The following is an 8,947-nucleotide window of genomic DNA, read 5'->3' as shown; positions in this document are numbered from 1 at the left end:
GCCTCAAATCCTGCAAAGTTATGCTCCCCCGCATGTTCAGCACTAAATTGTTCGTTATTCGTGAGATCCAACCAATTAAAAAAATATATAGTTATTGCTTCCTTGTTACTACGAAAACAAATATATATATATATATATATATGTACACATATTGTAGAATCCCCAACTTCTGTGCCATATGATTAACAAAAAATTAATAAAAAATATATATAAATGCTAAGTCACCAAAAAATCATAATAAAAATAAATAGATATCATAAATATTATCAATAAAATAAACAAATCCCTATTCTTGAGCAACTCGCCAAAAGGAGATAGATAAGTGGTATGGTGGGACGTATTAGACTCTAGGCCGGTAGTCTTTTTAAAAAGTTTTCCGACTTTCCTTTTAATTTTATTTCGGGGATCAGAAAATAAATGGTCGGTCCAACAAAATAACTTGCATGCGAATCCATATCTTATTGATGATATTCTCGTTGACATACATATAATTTGGATTAAAATATATGTCTATGCTGTGCTGAACAGCTGGCTTGTTGGCTGTGGTCATAAACAAAAGAAATCGAAATCCTTGCATATATAGACGATAGATTAGTATATCAAATTAAAGTCGTACGTAGCACATTCTAAATCTTTGTTGTCGTGCAATCAAACTGCCATGCCATTCACTTATTTAGTACCAGATTAAACTCTTTGTCACAAGGAATACATTGGTATGCGTATTGCCTGCTTTGGGGAAACTTCGGAGTTTTTGGATGATGATTGTATGAGTCGAAATTAGAATTCAACGCGTTCTATATATATGATTTATCATTTGGTTTTTAGTAATACGACACCATCAAAGCAAGAAAAAGGTCCCACCTTTAAAGGAGTTTTTTTGGGTCGGTATCCAAAATTCAATCAACAAAATCAAAATGGTCGGTTTTTCCAAGGCCAACGCTCGAGCCTCTCACTTACAGTCATCAATACTCTACAAGGAGATCCATTCCAAGACCCCGACGCAATTGCATAAACGCAATTCCGAGTAATTTGTTTGATTTTTTTTAAGACTTTATTTATTTATTTTTTTACACAATAATTGTATGTGCGTTACATCATATTTCGTGGGCGTTAAGTGAAGTTAAAACTAACGTTATTCCTTTTAATTTTTAAAAAAAAAAAAACAAAAACAAAATTTAGTTCTGACCATGATATTTATTATAATGGTCTATTTAAATGATTCTTGTGTATGAAACAATGAGAAAAGTTAGGAGAGGTTTGGCTTTAAAAAAATATTTTAACTCATCTTATTTAATTATTATATATTTTTTTAAATTTTTACGTAAAATATAATAAATAATTTAATTTTTTTAATTTTAAAATAATAAAATTTTAAAAATATTTTATTTAATTTTTATTTTTATTTCAACTCACCGTCCAAGACCTCCTTTTAAGGAATATGATTTCGCTTTAGGTTCATAGCAGGTAACACGGCTGCTTCAATTTATTTCTCCGTCTGTCATTGGAAAAACTTTATTTTTATCTTTTAAATTAAGAGTTTTATTACATACAAGCACAGTCGCATATTAATCTGTATATCAATACTGATTTATTCATACTTAAAACTTAAATTAACACTATTTTTAATAAAATTTACTTTTTAATCAATCATATTATATTAATGTACAAATTAATACATAATTATAATTACAAATATATTTTTCCTTAAATTAAACAGGTAGCGAAAGAAGACGCAATTGAAGCATCAAATTTGTTCTACTTCTCCCCTATAAAAAATAAATAAATATTACCGCTTTCTTTACCCTTTCAAACATGATGATCATTAAATAGGACAGGTCACAAATGCCATGCTCTCTCTCTCTCTCTCTTCTCTCTCTCTCTCTCTCTCTCGCATGGGAATGTGTGTCTAATACAACTGCAAAAACGTTTTCTTCCTCCCTCAATAAATACTTTGCTAGCTTCCCATCTTCCAGTGAGAGAGTTTTTGAGATCCAACAAGGCTCTAACGCTCAATAATCTAGTGCTCTTCCGTTGGATCTCTGCCATCGACATGCTCAAATCATTAGCCAGGTCTGCACAGTTAACGGCTCAAACGTAATATATTATCTCTTGCTTTTATTTCTGCGTTTGTGCATTTCTTCCCACTAAGTATTACATACAATTAATATCTGTTAATTTGGCTTTTGGCTTTTGCAGAGACTTCAAGTTTATGAGTAATGCTTTGCTTTGTAAGCGTACGAGATTTTATTCAACTGGAGGCAGAGGAAGGTAAGTTCTTTAATTTACTAGCTCACTCCTGATCTCTCCTTCACCGGATTTACGTTTTGGTTTTCTTTTCTTATCCTGTATGGTTCTCACAAAAAATGATTCAAATATGGTTTTAAAAATCCGTCAAGGTTGAAGGTCCGAAGACCGGATTTTTGTTTTTCAACGTAAACCAAATCTTTAAAGGGACTCGAGAAAGGACTAAACTTGAACTGAATATACCGATTAGACTTGTTATGTTTTAAAAAATACATTTATATTTGTCACACCCAGTTTTGTTTTCACACAATATTTCATGGTTGTGGTGTTTGTTGTACTTTGTCCTTTTAGATGTGCACCGGATGGGTGAGAAAGTTTAATTTTGTGTCACACAGCGCGCTGATGATCAGCTCGATAAATATGGTGCTTATTTAATTGCATATATAGACGTGATTGTGACTATATATATATATATATATAGCTATAGCTATAGCTATCATACATAGATCAGTCCCTCCCCAATGTGATCAGTGATGGCTGCTTGCCAAATCACCTTTAAACCGATCGACCCAGATAATTGGAAGGTAACAAATCGTGAATTAAGCACTTAACATTGCAGCAATGGCCATCTACTTCAATTAGCACATACATCTGAGTTGTCAATATTAAAGACTTGAAAAAAGAACAGGCATTAGGAGGCTGATCATTTCATAAACATATATAGCTCCCTCTCAAACCCGAGGAGGAGACTTGCGGTGACTGATACTTCAGCTTTTTCACTCCCAAAAAGCAGGCTAGAAGGAAAAGTTGCCCTAATAACAGGGGCGGCAAGCGGGCTTGGTAGGGCAACAGCCCAAGAATTCATTCAACATGGGGCCCAAGTCGTCATTGCCGATATAGACACTGAGCTTGGCCCAAAGGTCGCTAATGACCTGGGCCCCGCAGCTCACTTTGTGGAATGCGACGTGGCCGTGGAGTCTCAAGTAGAGGACGCAGTCAATGCCGCGGTGTCCCGCCATAAAAAACTTGACATAATGTACAACAATGCCGGCATAGCAGGCACGTCGATGCCACCGAGCATTGCGGAGTTGGACCTTAAGGAGTTTGACCGGGTGATGGAGATCAACGTGAGAGGCATGGTTGCGGGGATAAAGCATGCAGCGAGAGTGATGATACCGACGGGGTCGGGTTCCATTCTGTGTACGTCTAGCATAAGTGGTGTAATGGGAGGGCTGGGGCCACACCCATATACGATATCCAAGTATACAATACATGGGATAGTGAAGTCTGTGGCCAGTGAGCTATGCGGAGCTGGGGTGAGGATAAATTGCATTTCACCGGCACCGATTCCAACTCCAATGGCGGTGGGCCAAATAGGCAAATTTTACAAAGGGGCGACAAAGGAGCAAGTGGTGGGAATAGTGAATGGTCTCGGGGAGCTGAAGGGGGCTAAGTGTGAAGAAATAGACGTTGCCCGGGCAGCCTTGTATTTGGCATCAGACGAAGCCAAGTATGTAACAGGTCATAACCTGGTCGTGGATGGAGGTTTCACTTGCTATAAAAATCTTAGGTTCCCTTCTCCTGATCATGATCATCAGATTGTGTAACGACACATATAATATACATATATATAATTGGTATTGTCATTCTGGCGGAGGCATGCATGCATCATGTCTTTGCTCTTGATCTTCCGCCAGCTAGCTTTTCAAATTGATATTATCAGAATCAGCTTCTTTCCCGTTCTCATCCGTTACTCATGAATTAACTAATTGATGTTTAGGTTATAAATTATATAGCTGGAAACGTATTGATTATTATAAGCCCGATATGAATATTAATATTCTAAATCCATATATAGTACTGCTATGTATACGATCCAGTTATATCATGTAATCATGCATGTAGCTAGCTAGGTATATATTTTATTAATGGACGTCCTTCCAACGTTGATGGACACAACTAGATCGGGCTTAGTCAGGGCCCGAAGCGTACGTTTTTATATGCTCAAGTAACAGCCCTTCAAAATGTAACCCGGCCCCGGCCGTAGATGGACTCACTCAACCCAATGGCTCTGCGAGGAGTACTATTCATTGAACTGCACGTGGGAAACTTTGAACATATATCCCTTTCATATATATCTGAAAAAGAAAAAGAGAGAAGCTAGTAACTAGCTAGAGACCAATAATATCATACGTTCCCTGTAAAATGCAAATTCAATTATTTTTTTACATTAAAATTCATAACTCCTTAAGAGTCTAAAAGAACAAGTACTAAATAAAGTGATCTAATTAAGATATATTGATATTGTATAGCCAGCGCCTTGGAGTACTACATGATCAGACACGGATGAATATATATATGATATATCTAGATCGGATGCTCCAAGTTTTTTGTTTTTTTTTGTTTTTTAAATAAAATAAAATTTAGTCACAGTACTAACTCTATTCATTTTTGTTAGTCTAGCTAAAGTTAGCGCCCTACATTTTACTTATTGGCTCACAGGCGGTGCAACATATACATATATGCAGATATTAGTTTATAACGAATGATCTAGCTTACTCCTTCATTATTAGTTTTTCCCAACTTGCCAAAAAGAATTCAGATTTTTATATGCTGGCTTATTATGAATATCCACTTTATATATATATATATATAGAGAGAGAGAGAGAGAGAGAGAGAGAGAGAGAGAGAGAGAGAGAGAGAGAGAGAGAGAGAGAGAGAGAGATTTTTCAGAAAAACATGGAAATGATTTTCTCAAGTGCAAAAAAGTTTGATATAAAAGAGGATGGAGGGTGCAAGAAAAATATATAAGAAGTGTTGAGGGAGTGAAGAGTCGATCGGATAATCCAGAGTATACAGATAGGAAGTTGTGTTCATAGCTTTTGATCATGGATGGGGGCCAGCACGAGGCAGCTTCTTGGTATTTCTATGTAGGAACTCAGAGAAGTGGGATACTCCGCCATCGCGTACCACATGGTAATCATCCAATTCACATGCATGTGTCGCGCGACGATCGAGTATATAACAGCCAAGTTCCAATGCAACCACAGGGCGGGTACAACCATGCATGATTTTGGCCTTGCAATTTGCATGCATGTGGCATTTATCAGGATCGGAACCCCATATATATTTGATTAGCCTGTCCGAACAACCCAATTAGTTGCATGTATGCCACGTGTGTATGTATCACGTGAATTATATATATGCCAGGGACTGACACTCCCAAGTTGATCGAGTTAGAAACCGGCGATAGCTGATCATAATGACGTTAGGAATTAGGTTCAAATTGCGGAACTAGAAATTGAATTAGTTTATTTAGCTAGGTTGGCCACGCAACCCAAACCATAGGCGCGGCAGGCCAGTTTGGCTGGCTTTGAGAGAGACTTTTGAGCATTTTCAACTCTAAAATGATGCATAATCATCATTATCACCTGTGGCCAGTTAAAGGCCTTTTCTCTTGATCATCAAGTACTTTGTCATGCATAATGAAGTTTGGGGAATCTGCTGGTTTAGCTAGCTAGCTGGAGATCGAGAAATTAAATTGACAAGTGTAAGGTGCTGCATGGAAAGCAGGATATATAATATCGTTGAAGGAGAGCTAGGGAATTGAAAAGTGGCTGGGATGGGATGATCATCATCAGTTTCAAGTTTGATTAATGGGGATCGAGTAGGTACGGTGAATGGAAAGGAATCACGAGAAACCTGGGTTTTCTTCTCCAAAATTTATGCCAAAGTCTCGCTTTTGAATTGCATGGCGCAAATGGCAAGTGGAATTAAGTTCCATCGATCTTTCTGTATGTGTGTGTGTGTGTATATATATATATATACACACGAGGAAGCCACAGCAGTATTCTATTTCAAAGCCAGCCACTCGATGAACATTGCTGCAGCATTTTTGTCATTTGAAATACTACTCCTAGCTAGCTAGTTATAACTTCTTAATTACTGGGAAAATTCAAAAATTAAAAAACCTAAAAATATATATATTTTTTTAAAAAAGGAAAGAAATTATGCGTAAAATTAATTAACCATTAGCCTACCGTGTATGGGTGTATATATATCTTTTGGAGTTATCAATTCTTATATATATATTTAATTTACTTCTGGTCCACTTGTACCTCTCTGATCTCTGCTTCGCATACAGACACACACAAATGCATGCATGTCGGAAATCTCTAGAGATCATATATAAGGCGCGCAGTAGAATGAAATTATGAGAAAATGTATCATCTATGTGATTTCATTTAAGGATAAAGGCTACCTACATCTATGAATTAATTATATATCAGCCCAGCTAGCTCCAACATGCATGCGTGTGTATATATATATATATATATATATATACTAGTACTGGAGGCCAAACGTGCAAACTTAGTTGTATTTTTTGATTGTATTATAAAAAAATTTGTTTAGAGCAAATTTGAACAAAAAAATAGAAATATAAACAGAATTTTGTTTTTTTTTTTTTCATGATCATTGTAGTTCTCGGCCATATTGCACTGGGCCAATAGAGAGAATATTGAAATTTTTATGTTGTTTCTGATTGAATATTTCTGGATCTGCAGCAAGTTAAATTATCTACTATTTTTCTGAAACTTGTACTGCAATAGTCTCTATAAACTTGCTCCTATATGTTAAATATTTAATGGGATTAGAGAATAAATAAATGTGTAAATAATTAATTTACAAAAAAAGCAAAATAAAAAAATAATTAGTATGCTCCTATATGCTATATATTTAATGCTCCTATATGCTATATATTTAATAAGATTAGAGAATGAATAAATGTGTAAATAATTAATTTACAAAAAAAGAAAAATAAAAAAATAATTAGTATTTTATTATAATTTAAAGTTGAAATGTTTCATGTATAGTATAGAAACTGTAGGAATGAAAAATTTTATTTTATGAATTTTAAGTTGTGAAATTTATTTTGATGTGTTTTCTTGATATTAATTATTATTTTACATTTAAATTGATCTTTACTTTAAATTAGTTTAATGTTGGACTTTAATTATTTTATTTTATTAATATTGAGTTGTAGTATTTTTATTTGGCTCTTATTTATTTTTTTTATTGTGCATTTTTCTTTTGTTAAACTCTTCTATTTTCGGACTGGGCCTGTTTGAATGTATTTTATTTTTCTTTTGGGCCCAGCCCAACCCGTGAGCCTTCAACCCAGTCCACTAAATTCCTCCCAAATGGCGTCGTTTGATCCAGTCATTAGGGCTTCTTCTTTTCTTCTCCTTCTTTCTCTTGCGCGCCGTTGTTCTTCTCCACCTCATTTCCATTGTTTTCATCCACCCCATCAATCCGTGCACCGCTACTTCTCTTCTTCTCCTTCTTCATTTTATTTTGTTTCTTTCCTCTGTTTTTTCTCTTCTTCTCCTTTTTCACGTCCCTCAGCGTTGAACCGGGTCTTTGTTCAGCAACCTGGATATGAGGTTCCTCACATGGAGCTTGAGTGTGCCAGAGGGCGTGGAGGTCAGGAAGCTGAGGGGCTCTTTTATGATGCTGCGCAGGGTGACCTCATTCGATGGAGCCAAGAAGGGCGTGCGGCCGTAGATCATCTCGTAGATGAAGATCCTGAATGCCCACCAATCAACGGCGTTCCCGTGCGATCCACCGGATGCGATCTCCGGTACCACGTATTCATGGGTTCCAACGAAGGAGCACGACCGGGCGTCTACCGGCCCAATCACAAAAAGCCGATTGGAGGTTAGGGTTTGCACCTTGCATGACCGAAACAGTGTTGGGGAAGCACCCTCGTCGTTGTGTTTTGTACATGACGGTGTTGTGTTGGGGAAGCACCCTTGTCGTTGCGTGACGGCATTCGTGGGGTTGATGGAGCCGGGGACCACCCTCGTCATTGTGTTTTGTACCGAATGTAAACGGAGTGTAAATCTTTTACATGGAAAAAAAAAGGAATTAGAATTTACTGTTTATTTCTGTAGCAATATGGTAGACATTTATTATTATAGATTATATATAACCAAATGTTCTAATTCCAATATTGATCTTTAATTGGCTAGGCCAGGTCCCAATTAATATTTACTTGAATTGTCCTATACATTTTACTTGTGTGTGTATATACATATGTAGCCGGCCCTGTAGCTCTTATTCATGGGACCTAGTTGTCTAATTGCTTAAAATGGTAGCCTATAACCGCGGTTGATAATTCATGGTTATCCTATACATTTTAATGAGTTAATGGTGTTTGATTGAATATTTGATGGCTTAGCTTCATATATAGGCCAGGAGTAGTACATAATTTTTTTAATGTACTGCTTAATTTGATGATTATATGGTATATATATATATATATTTTAATTTCATGTGTTATTTTTTAAAAGTTAACCTAATCATGGTCATATATAACACATGAAATTAAATGGAACTTAAAATAATGTGGCTTTATACAACTAATTGCCATTTCGTGATAATAAAAAGAGATATAAAATTGATGATATATAGATCAAGAGAAAAGACAAGGCGTAATTAACTTTGCGTTTGAGACTAATTCCAATAATATTTATTGTCATTTTTTAAAGTTAAAGTTAACAGAAATTTTTATAATTTAGTATAGAATGGAATGATCTGTTTTAATTTGATTAAAAAAAATCTTTTATTTCAAATTTATATATCTTATATATATATAAGGTGCTTTTACTCAAAGTACTTATCATTAGTGTAAATTGTACTT

The 8,947-nt window shown here is 35.5% G+C and overlaps 2 protein-coding genes across 5 annotated transcripts; one reads left to right on the top strand and one right to left on the bottom strand.

Annotated features, from left to right (window-relative positions):
* Window positions 1-1,833: 1,833 nt before the first annotated feature.
* On the top strand, window positions 1,834-4,035 carry LOC122306925 (secoisolariciresinol dehydrogenase-like). Of its 4 annotated transcripts, none has more exons than XM_043119497.1 (3): window positions 1,834-2,070; window positions 2,197-2,268; window positions 3,035-4,035. In XM_043119497.1, exons 1-3 carry the CDS (start codon window positions 2,051-2,053, stop codon window positions 3,849-3,851), a joined length of 909 nt encoding a protein of 302 aa, XP_042975431.1. In that variant the 5' UTR covers window positions 1,834-2,050; the 3' UTR covers window positions 3,852-4,035. The 4 variants fall into 4 exon arrangements, with proteins under 4 accessions (XP_042975431.1, XP_042975429.1, XP_042975433.1 ...); XM_043119495.1 differs by having other exon boundaries at window positions 1,834-2,094; XM_043119499.1 differs by having other exon boundaries at window positions 1,836-2,070; window positions 3,038-4,035.
* Window positions 4,036-7,646: 3,611 nt separating this feature from the next.
* Window positions 7,647-8,114, bottom strand: LOC122307417 (protein kinase PINOID-like). Its single transcript, XM_043120312.1, has one exon. It carries the CDS (start codon window positions 8,112-8,114, stop codon window positions 7,647-7,649), a length of 468 nt encoding a protein of 155 aa, XP_042976246.1.
* Window positions 8,115-8,947: the final 833 nt, after the last annotated feature.

Source organism: Carya illinoinensis, chromosome 4, assembly GCF_018687715.1.
Source record: "Carya illinoinensis cultivar Pawnee chromosome 4, C.illinoinensisPawnee_v1, whole genome shotgun sequence".
Taxonomy (NCBI): Eukaryota; Viridiplantae; Streptophyta; class Magnoliopsida; order Fagales; family Juglandaceae; genus Carya; species Carya illinoinensis.
Note: the sequence above shows the minus strand (reverse complement) of the source record. Positions and strands in the feature narration are given on the sequence as shown.

Excerpts from the sequence above, each read along its gene's own strand:
- LOC122306925 (XM_043119495.1), top strand. The coding sequence starts at position 2,051 with ATGCTCAAATCATTAGCCAGGTCTGCACAGTTAACGGCTCAAAC. Across the intron at positions 2,095-2,196 it reads GCACAGTTAACGGCTCAAAC|AGACTTCAAGTTTATGAGTA; the intron begins GTAATATATTAT and ends TGGCTTTTGCAG. Across the intron at positions 2,269-3,034 it reads TCAACTGGAGGCAGAGGAAG|CAGGCTAGAAGGAAAAGTTG; the intron begins GTAAGTTCTTTA and ends ACTCCCAAAAAG.
- LOC122307417 (XM_043120312.1), bottom strand. The coding sequence starts at position 8,114 with ATGACGAGGGTGGTCCCCGGCTCCATCAACCCCACGAATGCCGTCACG.